This window comes from Oryctolagus cuniculus, chromosome 15 (assembly GCF_964237555.1).
Source record: "Oryctolagus cuniculus chromosome 15, mOryCun1.1, whole genome shotgun sequence".
NCBI lineage: Eukaryota > Metazoa > Chordata > Mammalia > Lagomorpha > Leporidae > Oryctolagus > Oryctolagus cuniculus.
Genome location: NC_091446.1, coordinates 30,707,385 through 30,734,111, shown reverse-complemented (window position 1 = coordinate 30,734,111; position 26,727 = coordinate 30,707,385). Strand labels below are relative to the sequence as shown.

Genomic DNA, 26,727 nt, shown 5'->3' with positions numbered 1-26,727 from the left:
ATGAGGAGGGACCTGAACAAAATGACCAAGAGCAGATGTTCTCAAATAGCAATGAAGCTGTAATCAATAAAAAACTACCCCCCCCCCAAATTTTTTTAATATTAAAAAAAACTTCCCAAAGAACTACTATTACAGATATTTTCTTTTCTGGAAGTCATTACCTTGTGTCGCTGTGCTCAAGTCTCCATGGCCTGGAATGTCCTGGCTCTGGGTGGAAGTAACTGGCATTGATCTGCTTGATTTCCAGAGGGATACTGAGGGCCGTGTAGTGGAGAATATTTCAAAATGATGTGGGAGTTTTTTACAAAAGTTAAGTCTTTGTGAGTGTCTTGGAGTGGGAGACAATGCATTAAGGACCTTTGCACAAAACTGTAGGAATAATGAAGTACTGGATCTAAATGGATGTACAAAGACTGCAGATGTGGATGTAGTAGCCTTAGCAAGTTCTGTTCCAAACTCAGGCACCTTGACTTTGCTTCCTGTACATCAATAACAAACATGTCTCTAAAAGCACTGAGTGACAGGTGTCTGCTGTTGGAGCAGTGAACATTTCCTGGTGTGACCATATAACCAAGGATGGCATTCAGACACTAGTGAGAGGCTGTAGGGGTCTCAAGGCCTTATTCTTGAAAGGCTGCACACAGCTAGAAGATGAAACTCTGAAATATATAGGTGCACACTGCCCTGAACTGGTGACCTTGAACTTGCAGACTTGCTTACAAATCACAGATGAAGGTCTCATCACTATTTGCAGAGGGTGCCATAAGTTAAAGTCTCTCTATACGTGTGGCTGCTCCAATGTCACAGATGCCATCCTGAGTGCTCTAGGTCAGAACTGCCCACAGCTTAGAATATTAGAAGTGGCCCACTGGAGCCGTGGCTCAATAGGCTAGTCCTCTGCCTGCGGCACCGGCGCCCCGGGTTCTAGTCCCGGTCAGGGTGCCGGATTCTGTTCCGGTTGCTCCTCTTCCAGGCCAGCTCTCTGCTGTGGCCTTGAGTGCAGTGGAGGATGGCCCAAGTGTTTGGGCCCTGCACCCCATGGGAGACCAGGAGAAGCACCTGGCTCCTGGCTTCAGATCAGCGTGGTGCACCGGCCGCAGCGCGCTGGCCGCAGCGGCCATTGAGGGGTGAACCAACAGAAAAGGAAGACCTTTCTCTCTGTCTCTCTCTCTTTCTCTCTCTCACTGTCCACTCTGCCTGTCAAAAAAAAAAAAAAAGAAGAATATTAGAAGTGGCAAAATGTTTGCAGTTAACAGATGTGGGCTTCACCACTCTGGCTAGAAAGTGTCATGAACTTGAAAAGATGGACCTGGAAGAGTGTGTTCAGATAACAGATAGCACATTAATCCAACTTTCCATACACTGTCCTTGACTTCAAGTGTTGTCTACAGGTGCAGAAGCTGCGGCTGTCACAGTCAGGAGGAGACGGAGCCAGAAGCTGACCTCAGGCTATCTGGGTCACAGTACCTGCCCCTCATCACTGCACTATGTCCCACTCCACCACACATACAAGTGTGGGATTTTAAAATGAGGGGCTGGCGCTGTGGCATAGCAGGTAAAGCCACCATCTACAGTGCCAGCATCCCATATGAGCTCCAGTTTAAGTCCTGGCTGTTCCACTTCCGAACAAGCTCCCTGCTATGCCCTGGGAAAGCAGCAGAAGATGGCCCAAGTCCATGGGCCCCTGCACCTGCACGGGAGACCCAGAAGAAGTTTCTGGCTTCAGATCAGCACATCTCTGGCCATTGTGGCCATCTAGGAAGTGAACCAGAAGATGGAAGACCTCTCTCTCTCTCTCTCTCTCTCTCTCTCTCTCTCTCTCCCTCTCTCTGCCTCTCTGTAACTCTGCCATTCAACAAATAAATAAATCTTTTAAAAAATGAGTAATGAGTGGCTGGCACTGTGGCGCAGTGGGTTAACACCCTGGCCTGAAGCACTGGCATCCCATATGGGCGCCAGTTCGAGACCTGGCTGCTCCACTTCCGATCCAGCTCTCTGCTATGGCCTGGGAAAGCAGTGAAAGATGGCCCAAGTCCATGGATCCCTGCACCTGCGTGGGAGACCTGGAAGAAGCCCCTGGCTCCTGGCTTCGGATCAGCACAGCTCCGGCCGTTGCGGCCAATTAGGGAGTAAGCCATCGGATGGAAGAACTCTCTCTCTCTCTCTCTCTCTCTCTCTCTCTCTCTCTCCCTCTCGATCTCTCTCCCCTCTTTCTCTGTAACTCTGACTTTCAAATAAATAAATAAATAAATCTTTTTAAAAATGAGTAATGAATGTAAATTTGTGTAGCCATTTGGGGAAACCATATAAAGTTCCCTCAAAAAGCTAAAAATAGAATTACCACATGATCCAGCAATCCCACTGCTAGGTTTCCACCCAGAGGAACTGACAATACCAGCGTCATCTGCACTACTGTGTTCACTGCAGCATTATTCACATTAGCCAAGACCTGTAAACAACCTGTGCCCATCCATGGATGAATACATTTTTAAAATGGGGTATATGTAAAAGGAAATGCTATTCATTCATAAAACAATGGGAAATTCTGTCAGCATTTCCAGTAACATGGATGAACCTGGAGGACATATATTAACTGAAATAAACCAGGCGACAAAGACAAATACTGTATTATCTGCATTCTACTCATGTAGAATGTAAAACAAGTTGAGCAAATAGAAATAGAGAGTAGGGTGGTGGTTAGCAGAGACTGGGAGAGGCTGCACAGGGAGAGGGAAGAGATGGATCAACAGGTGCAAAATACAGTTAGATCAGAGGACTAAGTCCCGGTGTTTCATTGCACAGCAAGGTAGCTGTATTTAAAAATGACATATTATCTGTAAGAGAGGATTTTAAATATTTTCACCACAAAGAAAAGAAAAATATTTAGGTGACATATATGCGAATTACCCAGGTTTGATCACCTCACAGTGTAGTATACACATATCAAAACATTATCCTTGGCCAGTGCCATGGCTCACTTGGCTAATCCTCCGCCGTTGGCGCCATCACCCTGGGGTTCTAGTCCCGGTTGGGGGTGCCGGATTCTGTCCTAGTTGCTCCTCTTCCAGTCCAGCTCTCTGCTGTGGCCCAGGAAGGCAGTGGAGGATGGCCCAGGTCCTTGGGCCCTGCACCCACATGGGAGACCAGGAGGAGGCACCTGATTCCTGGTTTCGGATCAGCACAGTGCACCGGTTGCAGCGCACCGGCGTGGCGGCCACTTGAGGGGTGAACCAATGGAAGGAAGACCTGTCTCTCTCTCTCTCTCTCTCTCTAACTCTGCCTGTCAAAAAATAAATAAATAAAAATAAAAAAATAAAAAACATAATCCTTACAGAGCCAGCATTGTGGTATAGTGGGTAAAAGCCACTACTTATGACATGGGCATCCAATATGGGCACCAATTCATATCCCACTGCTCCACTCTGATCCAGCTCCCTGATCATGGCCTGGGAAAGCTGCAGAAGATGGCCCAAGTGGAACTGTTTTTTATTATGATGGTTGAATGAGTATTTGTCAAAGCTCTTAGGACAGCTTTTTTTACCACATAAATTTTAAAAGTAAATACATGAAAATAGGAATGGGCATTTAGCCTAGCAAGTCGTCCACATCCCATAGTCAGAGTGTCTGTTCCAACTAGCCCTGCTCCCAATCCCAGCTTCCTGCTGATTAGAACCTAGGGAGGCAGTAGGTAATGAATCAAGGAGTTGAGTCTTTGCCACCCAAATGGGAGACCCAGATTGGGTTTCTGGCTTCCAGCTTGGGCTTTGCCTAATCTGGGCTATTATAGGCATTTGAGGAGTGAACCAGCAAATGAAAGCTGTTTCCCCCTCCCTACCAGTCAAACAAATAAAAATAATTTTAAATGTCTATAATAAAGTAATACAGGCCCATGGTAAATTCAAATAATACAAGGAATTCAGTAGAAAAAAAAATTTTCCCTCTATCTTTGTGGTGTTAAAATAAATCTGTATTTTCATTGCAGTGGTAATTACATAAACCAACATGTGATAAAATTACATAGAACTATATACACACGTTAAACCAATGTGAATTTTCTGTTTTTGAGATTATATTATGGTTAAGATATAACCATTGGGGGAACTGAGTGGAAAGTACAACTTCTTATTAACATATGATTTCTTAAAGATTCTCCTGATTTAAAGTCTCTTCCAGACTCCTATCCTGATCTCTAGAGGTAAGCACTATGACATGTCTTGTGTATCCTCTGCATTTTGAATCTATTATGTATGTGTATTTATGTATTATACATACATATAAATTTATACATAATTTTAACACAAATGGCAATTGTGCACATTGTTCTGCATTTTCCTGTTTTCCCATTACTACTGTAGATTTTCATCATCACAAAGCAATGGGTCTCCTCGTTCTTTTTTCCTGTTGTATAGTATTCCATTGCACAGTGGTATCATCATTTATTTCCGGTTTCTAATTGATGGATTTTCTGATGTTAACAGGAATGAACTTAAATAATTTGGAAATTTTTACCATGTGAAGGACAGCTGGACTTGAGACTAAACGCTAAAAAGTATTCACCGATTCAAGATTCCAGAACATCTTTTGACCAGGAGGAAAAGCGCCAAGTGGTAAGGGGAGGAGCAAAACACTCGGAAATTTCCCGGACCAATGAAGGAGCCGTGGGGCGGGCAGGGAATTACTGCCGGGTAGGAGTTCGCGGAAGGGCGCCGTCCTGCTGGAGCGGGAGGCCAGGCCAAGCCAAGCCTTCCCCAGGCTGCAGCTCCGATACACCGAAGTGTGTCCGCCCGCTACGCGCGGTACCAGGATGCGTGGCCATCTCCAACCTCCGGCTCCGACACCTTGCCCAGGCAGGGTCTGCGCCCCCACCGCCTCCAGCCCACGCGCGCAGGGGGCGCGCACGTGGTGACCTGCCTGGGGCCGGGTTCCCGGCTCCGGCTCCTCCTCCCTCCGGCTCCTGCTCGGCTTTCTGCAGCATCACGTGCAGCCGCGCTGGGTGCAGGATGGCGGCGGCGGCGGCGGCAGCCGCGCCGGGTGTCAGGCTCTGGGACTGCTGCAGCCAGGGCGCTGTGCTTCTGCTCTTCTTTTCCCTGTCTCCTCGGCCCCCGGCCGCCGCCGCCTGGCTGCTGGGCCTGCGGCCTGAGGACACTGCTGGAGGCCGCGTGTCCCTGGAGGGGGGCACCCTGCGCGCCGCCGAAGGCACCAGCTTCCTCCTGCGCGTTTATTTCCAGCCCGGGCCCTCTGCGCCCGCCGCGCCGGTGCCCGCACCCACCCTCTCCCCGGGGGAGAACGGCACCGGCGACTGGGCTCCGAGGCTCGTGTTTATCGAGGAGCCCCCGGGCGGGAGCGGCGTGGCGCCCAGTGCGGTCCCCACGCGGCCCCCGGGGCCGCAGCGCTGCCGGGAGCAGAGCGACTGGGCGTCGGACGTGGAAGTCCTGGGGCCCCTGCGCCCCGGGGGCGTGGCGGGCTCTGCCCTGGTCCAGGTGCGGGTGCGGGAGCTGCGCAAGGGCGAGGCGGAGCGGGGCGGCGCGGGCGGTGGCGGGAAGCTCTTCTCGCTGTGCGCCTGGGATGGGCGCGCTTGGCACCACCACGGCGCCGCCGGCGGCTTCCTGCTGCGCGTCCGCCCGCGGCTCTACGGCCCGGGTGGGGACCTGCTGCCCCCCGCGTGGCTGCGGGCGCTCGGGGCGCTCCTGCTGCTGGCCCTGTCCGCCCTGTTCAGCGGCCTGCGCCTGAGCCTGCTCTCGCTGGACCCGGTGGAGTTACGGGTGCTGCGGAACAGCGGCTCGGCCGCCGAGCAGGAGCAGGCGCGCCGCGTGCAGGCCGTGCGCGGCAGGGGCACCCATCTGCTCTGCACCCTGCTCCTGGGCCAAGCCGGAGCCAACGCGGCCCTGGCCGGCTGGCTGTACGCCTCGCTGCCGCCGGGCGTCGGGGGCACCGGGGAAGACTACATCGAGGCGGGGATTCACTTCCCGTGGCTGCCTGCGCTGGTGTGCACGGGCGCCGTGTTCCTGGGCGCCGAGATCTGCCCCTACTCAGTGTGTTCGCGCCACGGGCTGGCCATCGCGTCGCACAGCGTGTGCCTGACCCGGCTCCTGATGGCGGCCGCCTTCCCCGTGTGCTACCCACTGGGTCGCCTGCTGGACTGGGCGCTGCGCCAGGAGATCAGCACCTTCTACACGCGGGAGAAACTGCTGGAGACGCTACGGGCGGCGGACCCCTACAGCGACCTTGTGAAGGAGGAGCTCAACATCATCCAGGGCGCCCTGGAGCTGCGCACCAAGGTAGTGGAGGAGGTGCTGACCCCCCTCGGGGACTGCTTCATGCTGCGCTCCGACGCGGTGCTTGACTTCGCCACCGTCTCCGAGATCCTGCGCAGCGGCTACACTCGCATCCCGGTCTATGAGGGCGACCAGCGGCACAACATTGTGGACATTCTGTTTGTCAAGGACTTGGCCTTCGTGGACCCCGACGACTGCACCCCGCTTCTCACGGTCACGCGCTTCTACAACCGGCCCCTGCACTGCGTGTTCAACGATACACGGCTGGACACGGTGCTGGAGGAGTTTAAGAAGGGTGAGTAGGAGTCTGTCTCGGCTCCCCGCCTCTGCCCGACTCCTATCCCCTTCCTTATCCCTGTGAGGCTTCGGTTTACCCAAAGCTGTTTCTCTCCTGCATGCCACACACCGGTTCTGGGCTCCCGCTTTCTTTCCGTCTGGTTTCTCCCTGCCTTCCTTGCAGCTGGCTGAGCCCCAGCCTCTGCTCCTCTTCTTGGCTCACAAGATGCACCATATTCCTCGTCCATTCCGTTCCACTAGCGTTTTCCAGTGCCTGCAAAGTTGCTGGTGTTGTGCAGGTTGGGTTCAGGACGACCCTGGGAGGTCACTGCATAGCTCCCCCATCCCTTACAGGGGGCACCTCTTCGGGTTCCCGTCACAAACAGCTTCTGCTTTAAACTTCCCAGCGCCGGGAGCTCAGTGTCAGAGCAAGCTCGCTGTTGCTGGACAGCTCCAGCAGCTGACAGTGTGTTCCTTACGTGGGGCAGACTTCTCTCTCCCCAGAGCCTTGCAGTTCTGCTTTTGAGACAAGGAGAGTAAGCTCCAGATACCTTAGACGTTCTTCCCCATTCAACACACGTGGAATACCCAAGATTGGACTGAAGCAGTAGGTCCTTGAACTTGGGGTCCCATGAAACAGGGTGGATCTGGGCCTAAGTGTTCTGGAGAGAACACCTCCAAACAAGTGCGGTTATTTTTAGTGAAGTCACTGCCCTCCCCACCCTCACCCCCACACCTTGCCCTCCCCACCCTCACCCCCACACCTTCAGCTTGATGTCGTGTTTACAACACGTTCACTTCGTGTCAGGGCTTTGTCTTTGGCTTTGCCTTCTGGGGTTTGAGTACAAATTCACTCAAGGAAAATCAGTCCTCACAGAACCCCACAGTTTGACTGACTGGTCCCCTGGTTCTCTCAAATTGGTATAGAACTCCTGGTTGTTTTTGAAAATCAGATTGACTTTCAAGTGTCAGCACTGAGGGCATTTGAAAGATTATCTCACAGACCCTGAAAGCAACTCCAGATATAATGTGAGAACAGCAATGTGGTTACAGTAAATGTAGAACTTTCCAGAACAGCTTTTTGAAGGAAGCACTCGTTTCTCCCTATAGGTTGGCATGTTTATTATAAAAAAAAATCAAAGCAGTTCTGTGGCTTTAAAATCAGGCTTCAAATGTAGCTTCCCTGTGGCTAGCAGTATTCTCATTTGACTGTGCCTTTTTATCCATTTTTGGCCAACAAATCAATCTCATTATGTTATCATCATAGGTCCTCTCTAAGACTTCACATAAAGAAAGAAATCTGGGGTCGTCTTCCTGCTGCAATGTTTTGGAAATACGTTAATGTCAAGTTTGGGGGCGGGGTGGTGTCTGAAAGCTCCTCGCAGTCTCAGATTTGGGAGGAGAACAGCCGTGGGCTTCGCCTTGGGGCTGTGGTTTGAATGTTCCCTCCAAAACTCACACTGAGATTTAATTGCTGTCCTAACAGTGTTAAGAGATGATTAGGTGAGGGCTGTCCCCTCACAAATGGACTAATGCTGTCATCACAGCAGTGGATTAGTTGTCATGAGAGTGGGTTTTTATAAAAGCAAGTTGGGCTGTTTGCGGTGTCAGTCTCACTCGTGTGCTCAATGCCCTTATTGTCATGTTAGGACACAGAGCAGAGGCCCTGGCCAAACGCCAATTCCATGCTCACGGACTTCCCAGCTTTTAGACCTGTAAGAAACACATTTCATTTTTTATCTATAAGTTACCCAATCCCAGGTAATTCCATTATTAGCAACACAAAATGGACTAAGACAGTTGGCAACGTGAGAAGGGGAGAGGAGTGGGTATGTGGTAGCTATTTAAGCCCAGTCTGGGCTACTGTCTCACCCTCTTCTGTTTGTCTCCCTTAATCCTCGCATTAACAGTGCTTACACTGTTTGTCCATTGCAGAAGTAGGATCTTGGATCTAGGTATTTTTTTTTAAAGATTTTTTTTTTTTATTTGACAGGTAGAGTTATAGACAGTGAGGGAGAAAGACAGAGAGAAAGGTCTTCCTTCCATTGGTTCACCCCCCAAATGGCCGCTACGGCCAGCGTGCTGCACCGATCCGAAGTCAGGAGCCAGGTGCTTCCTCCTGGTCTCCCATGCGGGTGCAGGGCCCAAGCACTTGGGCCATCCTCCACTGTACTCCCGGGCCATAGCAGAGAGCTGGACTGGAAGAGGAGCAACCGGGACTAGAACCCGGCACCCATATGGGATGCCTGCGCCACAGGCGGAGATTAACCACGTGAGCCACGGCGCCGGCCCCCTGGATCTGGGTACAAAAGCTGTGAAAAACCCGTTTTAGTTTGCTCCAACCACCATAACAAGACACCACAGACTGGGTTGGCTTAAACAACAGGAGTTTATTTTCTCACAGTTCTGGAGGCCCAGAGTCCAAGGTCAAAGACCATTTCTTCTGAGGCCCGTCCCCCTGGCTTGTAGGTGGCCACCTCCTGTCCCCTGACATAGTCTTTCTTCTGTGCGCATGAACCCCTGGCGTTTCCTTGTGTGACCAAATTTCTTGTCCTTACAAGGACGTCTGCCAGGTTGGATCAGGGCTCGCTCTACGGCCTCATTCTAACGTAATCGCCTCTTACCTGTGAGTTAAGATAGAGAGCAGTTAAGGTAGTGTTTAACGAAACTCCCGTGAACCCATTCATTTGTCCGTGTCGTGCTTATTGAGAATCTAAGCAGTTTTAGGCAACAGGGGAGACAAGATAACTACCCCCTGGAAGTTACCAGTCTCTAGAGCATCCGGTGTTAAGAGTAAGAGCTCTCTTTAGTAACAGGAATTGTCTTATTAACCTTTGTATCTCCAGCACCTTGCACAAAGTGGGCTGTTCAAAAAAAGTTCATGTTGATCAGGAATGAGTCCTTCTGAAGAACTTCTAAATCTGGTCTGAAAAAGGCTTGTCAGTGTTTGTTGGTTACTAGTCTGTAGTGAAGTAGGTCACCCAAGAGAAATAGGCCACTGTGATGAAGATACCATGCCTCGAAAGACACTTCATGTGCTCAGAGCCCTGCCACTTAGAGTGGCCCCGGAACCTGCAGCAAGAGTGTCACTTGAGAACTTATTATACACGCAGAATTTCCTACCACACCCTAAATCCACTGAAGGAAAATCTGCACTTTTAGCAAACCCCCAGGTAGCCTATGTGTACATTGAAGTTGGAGAAGCATTCCCTTCTGCAGGCCATTACTTAATAGTGCTTAGTAGATCTACTGAGGATAGAAGCTGTAGAATAATTAGCAAGGTGGTTGTTCTCAGGTTACAAGTCATAGAACGTCATGGTCAATTTCCATGTTTGCACTATTGATTAGGAGAGGAAAACCGAGCTGAGCTGCTCTTCCTTGCCTTTAAAAATAACTTGTTAAACAATTCTTTAAGAGTCTTTCCATCTCCCTCCCTCCCTCTTTCTCTTCCACCCCCCCTTTCCCTCCCTTTTTCTCTTTCTTTGTTTAGTTTTTGAGATAATATATTTTTAATTTACATACCAGTCAAGGGCTTTGATAAAATTGTATTTGCAATAATAGTGATATATACAGGCATTTTTTTGTTTTGTTTTTTATTTTTGAATTTTAGCTCCCACAGATAAGGGAGAACATACAGTATTTGTCTTTCTGTGTCTGGCTTATTTCACTCAAGATAATGTCTTTCAGTTGCATACATTTTCTTGCAAATGGTAGAATTTGATTCTTTTTTTATAGCTGAATAATATTCCATTTTGTGTATATATCACATTTTCTTTTTTTCATTCATCTGATGACGGACACCTTGATTGATTCCATATCTTGGCTCTTGTGAACAGTGCTGCTATGAACATGGTGGTGGAGGTATCTCTTTGATACAACATGTTCATGTCTTTTGGGTATATACCCGGAAGTGGGATTGCTGGTTCATATGGCAAGTCTATTTCTAGTTCTTTGAGGAATCTCCATACTGTTTTCCACAGTGGCTGTGCTAAATTACATTCCCAGCATCAGTTTGTAAGAGTTCTTTCTCTACATCCTCACCAGCATTTGTTACTCTCTGCCTTTTGGATTTTAGCCTTTCTGACGGGGTGAGATGATATGCACTGTGATTTTGATTTGCGTTTCCCTGATGGCCAGGATGTAAATAACTGACTTCTATATTTCTTTGTTTGAGTGAGGTGAACACCAAATTTCTAAGCATAGAGTAATTAGAGCTGGTCCATTGACCACAAGTCTCTCTTCTTCCTCTACCCCAGTTAGTGGCACCACCGTCCCTCTGGTCTCTTGTGCTGGAAACCTTCCCTTCACTACTCACCCTTGTGTTATTTTTTTAAACATTTATTCATTTATTTGAAAGTCAGAGTTACACAGAGAAGGAAGGAGAAGCAGAGGCAGAGAGAGGTCTTCCTTCTGCTGGTTCACTCCCCAATTGGCCGCAAAGGCTGGAGCTGCACCATTCTTAAGCCAGGAGCTTCTTCTAGGTCTCCCATGTGGGTGCAGGGGTCCAAGGAGCTGGGCCATCCTCCACTGCTTTCCCAGGCCACAGCAGAGAGTTGGATTCGAAGTGGAACAGCGGGGACTTGAACCGGCTCCCATATGGGATGCCAGCTCTGCATGTGGCGGCTTCCCCTGCTACACCACAGCACCAGCCCCACACCCTTGTGTTATTAATCATTGTCTTAGTCTACTTGGGCTGCCATGACAGAATACTGTCGACTGGATGCCTTAAGCAATACCAATTAATTTTTTTACAGTTCTGGAGACTAGAAATCCAAGACGAAGGTTCTGACCGGTTCCATTTCCGGTGAGGGCTCTCTTCCTATCTTGCAGATGGCTGGCTTCTCTCTGGTTCTCACATGGCCTGTCTTTCATACATGCACACAGACAATCAGAGGGTTCTGCTGTCTCCCTTAGACAGACACTATCCTTGTGGCATGGAGCCCCTCCCCCCTTTACCCTTAACTGCTTTTTTTTTTTTTGATTGAGTCTATTATTTATTTTTTCTTTTTTTTGTTTGTTTTATAGTTTTTTTTATTTAATAAATGTGAATTTACAAAGTGCAACTTTTGTATTGTTGTGGCTCCCCCCCCAACCTCCTTCCCTCCCGTGGCCCTCCGCTCTCCCACTCCCTCTCCCATCCCGCCCTTCATCAAGTTTCATTTTCAATTACCTTCATATACTGAAGATCAACTTAGTATATACTAAGCAGGGATTTCAACAGGCTGTACTCACACAACCGCACAAGGTATAGGGTATTGTTCGACTAGTAGTGTTGTTTTTAGGTTTCATAGTAAAACACATTAAGGACAGAGATCCTGCGTGGGGAGCATGTACCCAGCGACTCCCGTTGTTGATTTAACAATTGGCACTCTTATTTATGACGTCAGCAATCACCCGAGACTCTTGCTATGAGCTGTCTAGGCTATGGAAGCCCCTTGAGTTCACCGACTCTGAACTTGCCTTAACTGCTTTCTTAGAGGTTTCCCTGGCGGTGTAGTGGGAGAGGAAAAGGGGTTAGGTCTTCAACATAAGAATTTGGGGGACAGGGGACTCAAGCATTCAGTCCATAATGATCTCAAAAGCCCGATCACTCAAACCATAACTTTGCCAATTTTGCAACCGAACTATTTATAGAATCTGTAGGAGATTTAGCACACTATTTCTTCTTCTTAGGTTATTCATTGAATTTATTCAACAAATAGTTACTGTGTACCTGTTAGGTAGGCACAGGGGAGAACACCACCAATACACATGAAGTTTTTGTTCTAATACAAGAGACACAAGTTAAACAAATGTGATTAATAGCATAAGCTTTGGTGCCAGAGGGCCTGGTTGATGCAGGTCTTGGGTAAATTACCTACTTGTTAATGTCTGTGTCATTAGCTGTAAATGAGAATAATAAGACTCTTTGCTTATAAGGTTGTTTGAAACTTTGAGACTTGCATTATAATGCTTATTTAGCACCCATTGCATAATAAGTGCTAAGTGTTGGCTATGATTATTTAATATAAATGCAAATATATTACTCATTTATGCAAATGCCTTCTAAGAAGTTACACTCAAATTTTTGTCTCCCTCCAATTCATCCCCTCCAGGGCCACTAAAATAGTCTCCAGTAGCATTATCCCTGCTTAAAGCCTTCTGCAGCTTCCTGCTGCAGGGTGAAGTCTAAGCTGGCGCCAGGACTGCCAGTGCCCTGGGACCCAGCTTGCTGCCCTTCCCTGCAGCCCTGTCACTCACCACTCAGCCACAGTTCTAAGCCCCAGCCACCCGGAACTCAGCAGCCGCCCTGTGTTTCTTGCCTTTGTCCTCTGCTCCTTCTGCTCACACTGGTCTCTGTCAGGAATGGTCCAGGACTAGTCCAGCTCCAGCTCCTCTTTTAACATTGCTGTTAACACTCTTCGGGCAAGCTTCTCCTGTAAACTCCAGGTTAGCCAGCTTCATTGTTTCCTGTGCTTATCTCCGTTGGTGAGTAAGCAGGCTGTACTGTGTGTTTGTTTATAAGTGCCCCCCACCCATATAAAAAACATTTAGGGGGCCAGGCTTTGTAACTTTGATACCTATCAATCAATGTGACACAGAGTAAATTTTCCATAGGTGTTTGTTGAAAGACTGAATGAATGATTGAAGAAATTAAATGTAAGTTAATGGAGGGCATCTGTGGAGCACTGGTAAATGAATCACTAATTATCTCCAGCCCAATCATTTTGGACGAGACCTCGTGTTCGAAGAAAAGTATCACACATATGATTTCTCTGCTTCTTTAGGCACATCTGTTTATTCATGATCGAAGCATGTGCCAAGAGTTGGGTGTATGAGATACAATCCCTGCTCCCAAAGAGCCTAGAGCCAGGGTTCGGGAGAGGAGTACTCCCTTTGCAAAGCTGGAAGGCCGGCTAGAGTGACCTTTTCCTGTGACTTCCAATGACATTGCGATTCACCAGTCAAGTCTCAGTATGTGAGGGAACTTCAAAAAATTCGTGGAAATGCGTATTATGAAAAGACTATGCATGATTTAAGTTTTTTGCACTAAAATAAACTTGTCTCTGAATTCCATTTTCCATGACCTTTTAGAATTACCCTTATAGTCAGCCGGCGCCGTGGCTCAATAGGCTAATCCTCCACCTTGCGGCGCCGGCACACCGGGTTCGAGTCCCGGTTGGGGCGCCGGATTCTGTCCCGGTTGCCCCTCTTCCAGGCCAGCTCTCTGCTATGGCCAGGGAGTGCAGTGGAGGATGGCCCAGGTGCTTGGGCCCTGCACCCCATGGGAGACCAGGAAAAGCACCTGGCTCCTGGCTCCTGCCAGGATCAGCGCGGTGCGCCGGCTGCAGCGGCGGCCATTGGAGGGTGAACCAACGGCAAAAAGGAAGACCTTTCTCTCTCTGTCTCTCTCTCTCACTGTCCACTCTGCCTGTCAAAAAAAAAAAAAAAAAAAAAAAAGAATTACCCTTATAGAAATATATGGACAAGACAAACCTATACATAAACCATCAGAACAAAATTGCCTGTAATGGAAATATTAAATTCCATAGAATCGTGGGGAACAGAGTAACTTTGATTAGGTGTCATATTTTTGCTTTCATAAAAATTTTATTGACATCTGTAAGTTTCCATGCCTCACATAGAACACAGGAAAAAAAGTATGAAAATCAGGAAGATAATCACCCCACTATCCTGAAATAACCTACTATTTTGTCAGGTGAGAAATGTTGTATTTATAACAATTTGATGAAATCTTTCAAAAGAAAAGAAAGGGGGAAACCCACTATTTTGCCATCATCCACAAATCAAACGTCCCATTCCCAGCCCGCGAGTGGCCTTTGTCGATGATGGAGTTATTTGCACTGCGGTTTCCTCAGGATGAGTTCTGTAATTTGGGAGGACTCACTTATAAAATGGAGCCTTGGAGATTTATTGCACTTCTAAAATTTACTGCTCTATTTATTACTTTTTTTTTTTTTTTTCAGAAAAAAAAAAAAAAAACATGGGGAAAGGAATAAAGCTTTGTTCTAAAGTCAAAGGCCTCTGGGCACTAAAGCTCTGGTATTTAACTCATTTAGACAACTCTGCTACATCGGTAACATTGTCTTCCCAAAGGACAGCATAACCTGCCTTTGCTGGGTTGCTATCTGTGGACTGGCATGGCTCCAAAATGCCCTATTGCAATTTTCATACTCAGCCTTTGCTCATTCATTGATTTGGTCAGTAAATATTTTTTGCATTCCTACCTTGGCCCAGGCACTGTACTAGGCCCTGGGAATACAGTGGTGAGCAAGACACACACTGACCAGCCCTCAGTCAGCTGCACAATGTCCTTCCATCATGAGTCTTCCTGCAAGCAGTCTGTTGCTTGAAGAGGGCAAGTTAAAAAGTTGTGGGAATGTGGGGTGAAAAGATGTTTATTTTGTTGCAAAAAAAAAAAAAAAAAAGGTTTGAAATCCACACATAGTTTTTGCATGATTTGTGTTTCCAGCCAACATTTTTGAAGGCTGCTCAGATGTCTCTGCAGCCAGTAAATGCTCCTGGCCCAGACACAGAATGTAACGTTTTTTACTGAGAGATAATCTGGTGGAAAAAGTCAGTGTCGCAGTTTATACTTCAGATGCTAATGTGAGCTATTTTAGCACGAAGAGTAATCATCCCATCGCTTAATTCTGCAAAAATCTACCAGAACCTTAGTGCCATATTCTTTGTCTCCCATAAAAAAATGAAAAATGTCTTCAAAGTTACATTTCTCTGGCATAAATATATATTAATATGCTTTAAATGTATTAAATATTGTTGAATAATAGCTATTAAAATGTATATTGAGATGTTAACCTTCTAAGCAATAGAGTTAGCAGTCAACAACGCATAATCCCTCACAAACCTAGGAAACAGGAAAAAATGAAGTTAATTGAAAGGTGATGAAAAATGGTGGATTTGCTTTTCTTTAGGATTTTCCAGTATGGTTGTTGTAATGTTGTGATGCAGTATTCTTCTTTGCCCTCATCCTGGCAAAAGAAATGCCCAGGAACAATAGATCTGCCTGGAGCAGACTGCAAAGCCTGAGGGAGAATCTCATTCACACTGGCTTGTTGTTCAGATTTCATTCTCCTTTCCAGGCCATACCAGCCTGCATTGATTGTCAGACTATTCTCTCTCTCTCTCTCTTTTTTTTTTTAAGGGAAAGGATTTATTGGGGGAAACCCGACAGGAGGGAAGGGGCAAAGAAGGAGGAGAGCATGAGAGAGAGATCCAGACACAGAGAGAGAGAGATAGAGATCAGGAGACGGAGAGAAAGAGAGCCACGTGTTCAGGAACAGGTCTTTTTAAAACTTTGCGGGGTGGGGGACGGGCAGGGAAGTAGGAACAGTGAATCCCATTAGGATAGGGGTGGGGCTGACATCAGTGGTTGGGCCAAGTGGCCACCTGGCTTCCAGCAATGGCAGTGGGGGCTAGAGCCTAGGATGGTCCTAGGATGGTGTCAGGGTGTAGATCGCTCCATAGATAAGACTGTGCCATTTTACTAACTGTGGTTGTGGATTCATTCTGAAAGGAGGAGCATGGTGGGGGCAAGAGCATGGAGTCACCACACAGACACCGGGAGTCAGATGAAAGTGGGCTAGAGGTGAGCAGCTCGCAGACTCATTTATTTCAGTTGGTACAGTAGCTTATATAGCCGAGGCAGCCAATCCAGTCAAGGGGTGGTTTATGTCCTAACCAATCACAGCCTGTTGCCAGGCAGGCTCCTTTGCCAGGTGGTTTCCAAAGCCATTCCTGAGTAACTGACGCTCACTTGCCAGTGGCCATCTTGGCATGGCCTTCTCATTCCACCACATTTTCCCCTTTTCGTTTATTTTTGAGCAACGGGAGGCATGATTCTTGGCCATATCATTGTTGATCCTGTTTCCATGTGGTCTCCACACATGGCTGTGCCTGTCTTAGGTTGTCCCCCGGGGGATCTTACCTGTCGTTGAATAACCAGCCCTCAAAACGGAAATCACAGGAGTGCTTGCTCAGATGGGGGTAGGAATGAGGAACAATGATAATCAGGAATGGCGTGACCACATGCAGACTATAGGCTGTTCGAGTGGCTGACCAGAGTTAAGTGGGGTATAAAGCAGTAGCGGATGTGGCTATGGGCAGTTCCTCAGGGCAGGATGATAGGGCAGCAGCTTGACAATCAGTAGCAGGTGCACCCACTAACAAGGCGGACTCTCAGTCTTGTTCAGCTGGTTCTGATTGACTGTCAATTGCAGGCTTGATGTTTCTGGCTGGTATCCAAATGGGCTGTCCCGCATTCTCTGGAAAGACACAAGCATATCCTTGGCCCTTGGTTAGCAGAAGCCTTTTTACAGGTGTTGGAATCCATGGCCTGAATTTTGCATCCACTCCGAGATTAACGGCAAACATGTGGGTTGGATGGGGTCTAGCAGCTGCCCTGAGAGCCTGGGGGTGCCTGGGGACTGCCACAAATGTGGGGATCCTCACTGGGTGTGGAAGGGATGACCTCACATGGGTTATCGCCTCCAGGTAGTCTAAGTTCATCCCACGGATATTTGGGGGGTGACTGACTAGGCACTGCTGCGTTGTCTGCTGTCATGTCATTTTCACTGTCAGAGCTCTCTCTCCCTAAGTCATCAACTGTTACTTGTGAGGCAAAGGCCTGGAGTGACAGGCTGTTATCATTCACAGATTCATTATGTTTTGTAATCTGTGTGGGCTTCTTAGAGGGGGGTATCTTGGCGCCAGATGTTGCTGTGGATTCATTCTGAGAGGAGGAGCATGGTGGGGGCAAGAGTGCAGAGTCACCACACAGACTCCGGGAGTTGGATGAAAGTGGGCTAGAGGTGAGCAGCTCGCAGACTCGTCGTTTGTTTCAGTATAGTAGCTTATATAGCTAAGGCAGCCAATCCGGTCAAGGGGCAATTTATGCCCTAACCAATTACAGCCTGTTGCCAGGCAGGCTCCTTTGCCAGGTGGTTTCCAAAGCCATTCCTGAGTAACTGACGCTCGCTTGCCAGCGGCCATCTTAGCACAGCCTTCTCATTCCACCACAACTAACATTCATCCCTTTTGTTTTTTATAAAGCAGGAGTTGTATGGGATTACATTACAGACTATATCTAATTTGAATCCTACAGGCTGTGGTGAAATGCTATTTCTCTTTTTGTCATCTTCCCAAGTTCTCTTTTATGTGAAGCCTGTTGTGTCCACCTCAGTTCCATTGCTTAACCACCGGATACAGGTATTTGTGTTTCCAGCTCCCTGAAAGCATTTGGGTGGCTCAGGAGAGGGTCTGTGGGTTTCCCCAGGACTCCTTTGAACTGCTTGACCTCCAAACCCAAATTTGGGGACCCCTGGACTTTCAGGAACAACTCTCAATTCTCTTTTTATTTTTTTTTTCTCTGTGTCCCTTCCCCAAATTGAGGTTGTTCTCAAGTCTTCCTTCCACACAAGTACACTTACCCTATGGTAGGCTTTGCTAGACAGGGGGGATTGGGTGAAGCCAAGACAGATACCATTCCAGCCCTCCTGGGGCTCACAGTCAGGTAGGGAGAGAGACACTAATCAATAAACAGTTACTGCCTAGGATAACTGATTTTGCACAAAAAAGTGTAAGGCACTCTGACAGAGTGGGCGGTAGAGGGCCCTGTGCTGGTCTCTGGGTAGGGAGAGACTTCCCTCTCCCCACGCAGTATTTGAACGGCAATCCAAAGGGTAGTCAGAAGGCGTTTGTCAGAGGAAGAGTTCTCTGGGGGAATGGAGCAGACGTGCAGAGGCCTTGAGGAAGGAGGGCCAGTGTGGTGCTGTGCGGGTTCCTGGGCTGTGTGACGGCCCTTCGAGAAAATGTCGCTGTTGACAGCCTGCTTTCTGTGCAGCCGCGGTGACTGTGGCCGTGGTCTGGGCAGCTCAGTTACGTTCTGCTCACTGCATGCCAGGGCTCCAGCAGATACACACGGATGTAAATGTGGGGTTGACACTGCCCTGGTGGAACATGAAGGGAGACAGGGAAGGTCCCCGGTGGATGGGATGATGCCAGGTGCCCTGAGGTAGAGGCAAGCTGTGGGTGAGAGGGGAAGGGAGAAAAAAAATGCCTGCAGGCTCTGGGAGACTTCCCCGAGGCGGCAGAAGTTCAGCTCAGCCTTGACAAAAGAAGAAGGAGTCTGATAAGCAATTCTGAAGGGATGCACATTGCAGCTGAGGCAGGAGTTTGCCTTAGAAACGTCAAGGCAGAGAGGGAGGCGACGCGTGTCTGAGTGCTGGCAAGGCAGTGGTCCTAAGGCCGCTTTCTTCCAGCAAGCAGCGAGCAGGGCACACTGACGCATTTGTCAAGTATAACTGTCGTTCCCTGTGGGTGCCAAGACTGGACATTTTGACCATTTTTGATGGTGAGAATTCTAAAATATTTTATAGCCATCCCTGCCTGCCTTAACAAAGGCTGCTAAATTTATCTCAGTCTTGCTGACGCAGGATCATGGTCATGAGAATGTATTTTATGCAGTTCTGTGTCTACTTTTCTAATTTCTTCTGTGCTCTGGCTGTCAAATGTTAGCTCTGTTTGAGTCTGCCTCGGGCAAATCCCTGCCCCCACTGTACTCTACACAAAACCGCTCTTTCTCTGTCCATCTCTCGTATAGCTGCTGTTCACATGAGGAACCATGTGAACACACACATTGAGAATCGTGTGCCTGGTATGCAATAAGCTGCAATAAACATCTGTTGAATAAATGATTAATTAGGCGTTGACTGGGAACTAAGGTATGGAGTTGGCCTAGGGACCTGGGACAGTTCTTTCTGGGACCAGATTCAAAGCTGTGCAGGGTGAGACCTCCAGATAATGGGTCGTTTCTCTGCTATTTTTGTAGTGTTGCTCAGCAGGCCAAACTGCCAGCTGGCTCACATTCTAGTGACTAACAACTATTTTCTTCATGCCCTAGTGATGTTGGTTACCATGGTGCTCTGGGTGACACAGTTGGCTTTTGTATAATTGCCTTTTAGTGGTTTGAGAAATATTTTGGGGATTGAGGTGTTGATTACTGTATTTCCAATAAGTAGAACAAGACAATTGCTACAAAGTGCAGTGTGTTTTTATTTTTTTTTAAACTAGAGAGACCGTTTTGTTTTTCCACATCAGTGTGTTTGATGCAGGATTGGTAAGGTAACATTTTTGGATTTCTTTTCCTGATTTGTGTCAAAATGATTTGGTTGTATAGACCAAAACCGGCTCATATGTGTCAAGGAAGCTTTTTCTCATCTCACTCCAATGGAGTTCTTCAATACTAAGATATAAACATTAGGAGGTCACAGCCCTTTGTAAGTGAAAGAGGTTGTAACTGGTGGCACTGTGAAAGCCATTACATTGTGTGTCAGCACAAAAAAAGCATCCTATAAAGGCAAACTGTTTTTGCAACCCAGAACTATTTAGACTTGACAGGCATATAATTTTCAAGCCAGAAAAAGGAACTTTTAATTTTAAGGTTGAGAGGCCCAGAAAGGACAAACAAAAATAGTCATGATAGTCCTTGATAGCTGCAAAGCCTTTGGCAATTGCAAAGACCTTTTCAAAGCAGTAGCTCATCTCGTGCTCACTGAGAACGTGAGGTTAGCGGTTTTTATCCCTATTTATCATATATATATGTATATGTATATATATATATATACACACACATATATATATTTGGCACCTGGGATCCAGAGACTTGAATGTCCTCCTCAACATCAGTGACAGTGGTAGAACCAGAACCCACATCTGTGACTCACAGCTTCAACCCATGGAGAGATAGGCCTAGACAGAGAGCACCAACGGCCTGGTCTTGGATCCTAGCTCTTTCATGTACTAGCTGTGTGACTTGGGCAGGGCACTCAGTCACTCTGAGGCTTACCTTCCTTCTTCTTAAAAGGGGAATAGCAGGCCTTTGGCCTGGTGTCTGAGACATAGGTTAAGAGGCCATGACCTGCATTGGAGCACCTAAATTTGATACTGGCCTGCAATGCTGACTCCTGCTCCCTGCTAATGCAGACCCTGAGAGGCAACAGTAACGCTGCAAGTAACTGGGCTTCTGCTACCCACATGAGAGACCTGGATTGAGTTCCTGGCCCTAGCATCAACCTGGCCCAGCCCCAGCCTTCGTGGGCATTTGGGGAGTAACCAGCAGATGGGAGCTCTGTGTGTGTGTGTCTCTCTCCCTCTCACATAAATACAAAAATAATTTTTGAGAAGGGAGAATAATGATACTACATTATAATTTTAAGTGTACTGTGAAGGCTAAGCCTAATTCCTGTACAGCACCTTCAAGATGGTCTACTATTTGCCTCTTACCTCCCTGATCTAGTTAAATGAATTGAATGTAGCTAATCATCTTGTATAAATAACAAGTTCTTTCTCTGAACAGTCCATGTAGAACTCACTGTCTGTGATAAGAAAACAAAATTGAAAGCTGTTGACAGGACCCAGGAGACCAACACTGAGCTGTGGCAAGTTCCTTATCTCTGTCATCAATTAGAATTAGGTTTCTTCCCCATCACTCTGCCCTTCCTCAGACATCTCAGGCATATTAAAAACATGACCATCCATTAATATCATAGCCATCTAAACAACACTCCTCATGGGCCCCAGCCAGTCCATGAAGACACAAGGCTAACAGCCTCACAGGAAGGCTTGGACCAGAAAGCAGCAGTACTTGGAGGAGGCAGAACAGAGACTCCTTTCGCTTTCCCAATGGAAAACCCGTCTCCTTCCTGGCAAACTCGTTAGTAAGGTGCAGGAAATTAGCTCTGTATACTTTCCTTCAGGCTCTGGGCATTACACAATATAGGTTCATATCTCTTAATACATAAGCAACAGCAAACTTGAGATTTGGCCTGAAATGTGGCGTTCCTTGTGTTGAAAAGAGCAGGCAGAGCAGGTAGTTTCCTGGCTCCACCACGTACTGCTGGTTGCCCGTGGACAAGTTATTTTCTTTTCTGAGTCTCAGTCTCCTTGTCTGTAACAACAGTCACCGTTTTGCAGCGATATAGGAGACCAGAGGTAATGTATGTGCTCAGTGTACAGCAGGTATTATAGTCACCATTATGGCAAAAACCTATGCTTTCAGGAGGCAGCTTATTTTAGATCAGAAACAGTACAGAAAACATTGGAGTAGCGGCAGGCTGCCTTTTCCTGAATGAAAGCCTTCAAAGGGTATGTTTTAAGGTCGTTTCAGGTGTCTAGCTTACTTCAAATAGAGCCCCTGAGAGCTCACATCTCTCTGTTCTGCCAGGAATTAGCCTGGCTAGAACATAGACCTTAGACTTACCAGAATTATGTGAACTGCTGGATGACTAAGGCCAACCCTATGTGATTTTTGATGTATCTTCCTCATACTTGAGGTTAGTAGATGGTGTGCAAGTGATACCATTCATCAGGGTTGAGTTACCATGGTGATTTTCAAGCAGTAGATTCTGGCTATGTTTAGCTTGAGCCTGGAGAGTGTCAAACTGGCCCCATAGGTAGCTTCCATAATCAGCTGTGTGTCTGAGGAGCCTTAGGTTAAAGAATGAAGTCTTGTTTAGTTAGGTCTTGAAGCTCTCCACAAACCCTAGCCAGAATGGGTCCTATTGGGCTCCCTAACTTCAAAATTTGGCTTCACTCTTTATTAGCTCGTAAGTCATTTTCTGAATAGTGAAAAAGCACGTTATATTTTGATGGAGTACTGGAAAAGAAGGCAAGATATATACCAAAAACATATGGGAGCCTTTAATGCCAGGAGGAAGAACTCAGAAACAACCTTCCCTGACAGCTGGCATATGTCACTAATATTGGGAATATCCTCATAAATGTGATTTGGGGGGACTCTTGATCTGGTTTTAGTGTATAGAATGGACTAGAACTGAAAAAACCTGAAGGAGAATTGGTTAGGATAGTAGTGCAGACTTCCAGGATAGGATGAGGACATGGATATTAAGAACTTCACACTTGGGATTACAAGGAGGAAAAATCTCTGAGACTGCATTACCTTCTGGATGTTCCTTCCTGGTCTCCTGCATCCACTGATGAACCCTCAGCAACTGGAACAAGACACCCAAATCAGACAGTCTGTCCGTTCAGACACTCAAATATTAGTTTCAAGAATATTGTATTTCTGGCCGGCGCCGCGGCTCACTGGGCTAATCCTTCGCCTTGCAGCGCCGGCACACCGTGTTCTAGTCCCAGTCGGGGCGCCGGATTCTGTCCCGGTTGCCCCTCTTCCAGGCCAGCTCTCTGCTGTGGCCAGGGAGTGCAGTGGAGGATGGCCCAAGTGCTTGGGCCCTGCACCCCATGGGAGACCAGGATAAGTACCTGGCTCCTGCCATCGGATCAGCGCGGTGCGCCAGCCTCAGCACACCGGCCGCGGCGGCCATTGGAGGGTGAACCAACGGCAAAGGAAGACCTTTCTCTCTGTCTCTCTCTCTCTCACTGTCCACTCTGCCTGTCCAAAAAAAAAAAAAAAAAAAGAATATTGTATTTCTATGATTTCTATATGTGATAATGCCCCAGGAGTCAGAAATGGATATCTTCTATAATTACACTCACTCACTTGGTTATTTCATTTATTCTCCCAAAGAGATCGCCAGCCTAAACTCCAGACTTGTATTTCCAACTGCTACTCAACATGTCCACCTGTAAATCTAATGGGCATCTCAAAACTGAGTTCTTGGTCTATACCAAAATGTACTGCCCAATACTACCAAATCCACTAGCTGTAGTTCCATTCTTCTAGTTGTTCAGGTCATAACTTCTTTTTTCTCCTTCACCCCACATTCAGTCCCTTATGTAGACTCTGTTCCCAAATGTATCAGAGAATCTGCACCACCTCTCCATCTCCACCACTGCCATCCCAGTCCAGGCCACCAGTTATCTCTCATTTAGATAATTCCCACAGCATCCTATCCAGTCTCCCTGCTTCTGCCTCTCTCAACTTCATGTTTCTCTTAACCTAGCAGATAGAGAGTTTCTTCTAAAATATAAATCAGGTCACAACACTTTTTTGAAAAATAAAATAAAATAAACACAAACACAAAACTCTACAATGGCTTTTGTGTGTTACTTACAATAAGATCCAAAATTATTTTTTAAGATTATTTATTTATTTATTTGAGAGGTAGAGTTATAGACAGAGAGAGGGAGAGACAGAAAGATCTTCCATCTACTGGTTCTCTCCCCAAATGGCTGCAATGGTAGGAGCTGGGTTGATCTGAAACCAGGAACCAGGAACTTCTTTCGGGTCTCCCACGTGGGTGCAGGGCCCCAGGCACTTGGGCCATCTTCCTGTGCTTTCCTGGGCCTTTAGCAGAGAGCTAGATCGAGAAGAGGGGCAGTCGGAAAAATAACGGGTGCCCAGATGGGTTATCAGTGCCTTAGGTAGAAGCTGGATTAGAAGAACGTAGGGATTTTTCCAATAGTAGCAGAGCAAAAGAAGGTAAAAGATGACTCTTTAGTTTTGACTGTGAGTAACTAGAAGGTTGGTGTCATTTACTGTCGTAGAGGGAGGAAAAGCAAGGATAGTGGGTCTCAAAGATCAGGAGTTCCTGGTTGGATAAGTGATTTTGACAAGTCAAGGGGACACTCCTTTAAAATGTCTAAAACAGGAAAAGAGTTCAAAATGGACACTGGTGTTAAGCTATGCATCTAGTTTCCAGGAAACAGGTCATGGTGAGATTTAAAGCAGTGGTCTTTTGTGGGATTTTCATTAAGAAGAGAGAAAAGCACAGGATCAAGGACTGGAGCAGACATTCCTACCTGCAGCAGCCATGAGAATGTGCAAGGTTTTAAACAGCCCAGTGCCTCAGCCACACCCCTGATGGATTAGGTCAGAATTCCTGTGGGTGGAACAAAGTATTCAATAGGTTTGAAAGCTCCCAAGCGGTTGCCATGTCCAGCCGAGGTTGAGAATCACAGAGCTAGAGACTTTGTGATATAATTGTCTGTAGATGAGGATACATTGAAGGAATCCACAACGGAAACAGAAAAATATCAGTCATATAACAGTGGGAAGAAAACCAGGGGCGTCTTGACCAGTTCTTCTAAAGCTCAAATGTGCCTGAGTATTGCCTGGAGGTCGTGATGAAATGCAGCTTCTGATTCAAAGACCTGCGATGAACTTCTGCATCTCAGACACTTCCAAGTGATGGCAATGCTTCCAATCCTTCCACGTCCACACACAAGCACAGCACTTCTTTAGTGTGAGCAAGACCACTCAACTCAGCTCTTGTCTCGGCTCCACCTCACCCCTAAAGAGCCCAATTCAGCAGTGCAGAAAAGGGCCCCAAAACTTGCATTTTGCACAGATGTCCAGGTAGTGTTTATGCTGCTGCTCTCAGGAATATACTTCAATGGTAGCAAGTCACCAAGACCAGGGTAAGAAAGAGAAGGCACTCAGTCCTGTCTTCCAAACGAATACAAGGTGCTGCAAGGACATCAGGGAGAACAATGTAGCAAAAGGCATTATTGTATTTTACAAGCGGAAGGTCCTAAGTGAGGCAGAAACCATAAAGTCTGATCCCCACAGTTCTGTTTCCAAGCAGTATGTCCTCCTCCTAGCTTCTCTATCTTATATTGGGAACAATTACCTTACCAAAGAGCTGTAGCTATTTTTGAAAGAGGGAGGAATCAAATCAATGAGTTGCTTTTTTTATTTTCCACGCATAGGAAGTATGCTCACAGGGTCCTGGAGAGCTCTTATTTATGGAGGTGCCTAAGTCTTTTAAAGCAGATAAGGCTACATTTATTCAAGACTCTTGGAGGATATTTCAGCTTCTTCAGATACCAAAATATAGTTGTGATATTGCTGCCACTGCCTAACTTCCTGTCTCTTTTAAGCAGGCTTCCAACCTCTGCAGTATTGAAATTTAGGACCTGATTATTATTGGGGGGGGGGGGGCTGTCCTGTGCATTGTAGGATGTTTAACCTCATCCATGGCCTCTAGCCATTAAATGCCCATAGCACCATAGCATTCCTTACTACAAATTTTAACAGCCAAAATTATTTCTGGGATTGCCAGTTGCCACCTCCTCAAAAAGGAGGGGCATCAAAATCACCCCCAGTTGAGAACCACTGCTTTAAAAGCAATGTCTACAAGCCTAGTCACCCTTCTAAGAAATCTGACTTGCAGTTTGGGTATATGACATCAGAGGGTGATGAAAGAGAGCCTTATACAGAGCACTATCTGTAACCAGTACCAAGAGTGCCCTTTGGGCTCTTGGGGCAACAGGAAAGAGTAGTTTGACTTTCAGTAGAGGTGAATTTTATAGAGCTGAGACTTGCAAAGAACCCAGTAGATAGTGCAGTACCTTAAGGCTGTCTCAGAGGTGACTGGTATAAAAAAGAGACTCCTCTCCAGGTCTAGTCAACAACTGCGTTTTGCTCCATGTCAACAAAATACCATAACCACACACATCATAGAAGAGAAAATGTTAATCATCTTGCCATAAAACTACCCTTTGTTCCAGGAGGTTCTTTTCTGTCTGTCATGAGTGTATTATGATGCCTAAACCAGGGGCACCTAAGATTTATTAGACATTTCACTATTTGTTTCCCTTCCTCATAGACCCCCAGACAAGAAACAAAAATAACATAGAGCCTACCCATAAAGCATTGATTTTGAAATGGTAGCCTGCATAAGACCACCTGTAAAGCTTATTAAACTATAGCTCACTATGATGCACCCCCAGAAATTCTGGTTTACTAGGTCTTGGGATAGGACATGAGAATTTGCAATTATAACTAGTTCTCAAGTGATGCTGATGCTGCTGTCCCAGGGACCACACATTTAAAACTATTGCAGCAAACCAAGGTAATAGTTCTCAATTTTGGCTGAACACTGGAATCACCTGGGGAACATTTTGACCATGCCCCCAAACCAATGAAACAGGAATCTCCAGGTATGGGAGCAGATCTGTGGAATGAATTTAAAGCTTCTCAGGTGATTCTAAGGTGTGGTCAGCATTGAGAGCCACTGAACTGGATGAAATGCATTGCTAGTGAAGGGTCTTGACAGGTGACCCTGTTTAACAGAGGAGTGACGGGTCTTTATGAATGTCTCTTCATCCTGGAAAGGTCTGCTTCCAACCCCTCACACTTCATCAGTGATTACTTCTCTAGTTCCAACTGAACTGTCCTCAGTACGGTCCAAGTAAGGCTCAAGATGTAGATGTATAGTCTCTCCTTTGTGTC

General features: G+C 46.9%; 1 protein-coding gene and 1 pseudogene across 5 annotated transcripts in view; both read left to right on the top strand.

Annotated features, from left to right (window-relative positions):
- Positions 1-1,531, top strand: LOC100353959 (F-box/LRR-repeat protein 20 pseudogene; annotated as a pseudogene).
- A 3,142-nt stretch (positions 1,532-4,673) lies between these two features.
- CNNM1 (cyclin and CBS domain divalent metal cation transport mediator 1) overlaps positions 4,674-26,727 on the top strand; it is a 65,432-nt gene continuing 43,378 nt past the window's right edge. For 2 of the 5 annotated variants that reach the window (XM_051824065.2, XM_051824062.2), the window contains exon 1: positions 4,675-6,570. In XM_051824065.2, the coding sequence (XP_051680025.1) occupies positions 5,001-6,570 (1,570 nt within the window). In that variant the 5' untranslated portion in view covers positions 4,675-5,000. Of the gene's footprint in view, positions 6,571-26,727 lie in introns of all 5 variants that reach the window. The other 3 variants (XM_051824063.2, XM_051824066.2, XM_008270319.4) reach the window with 3 other exon arrangements.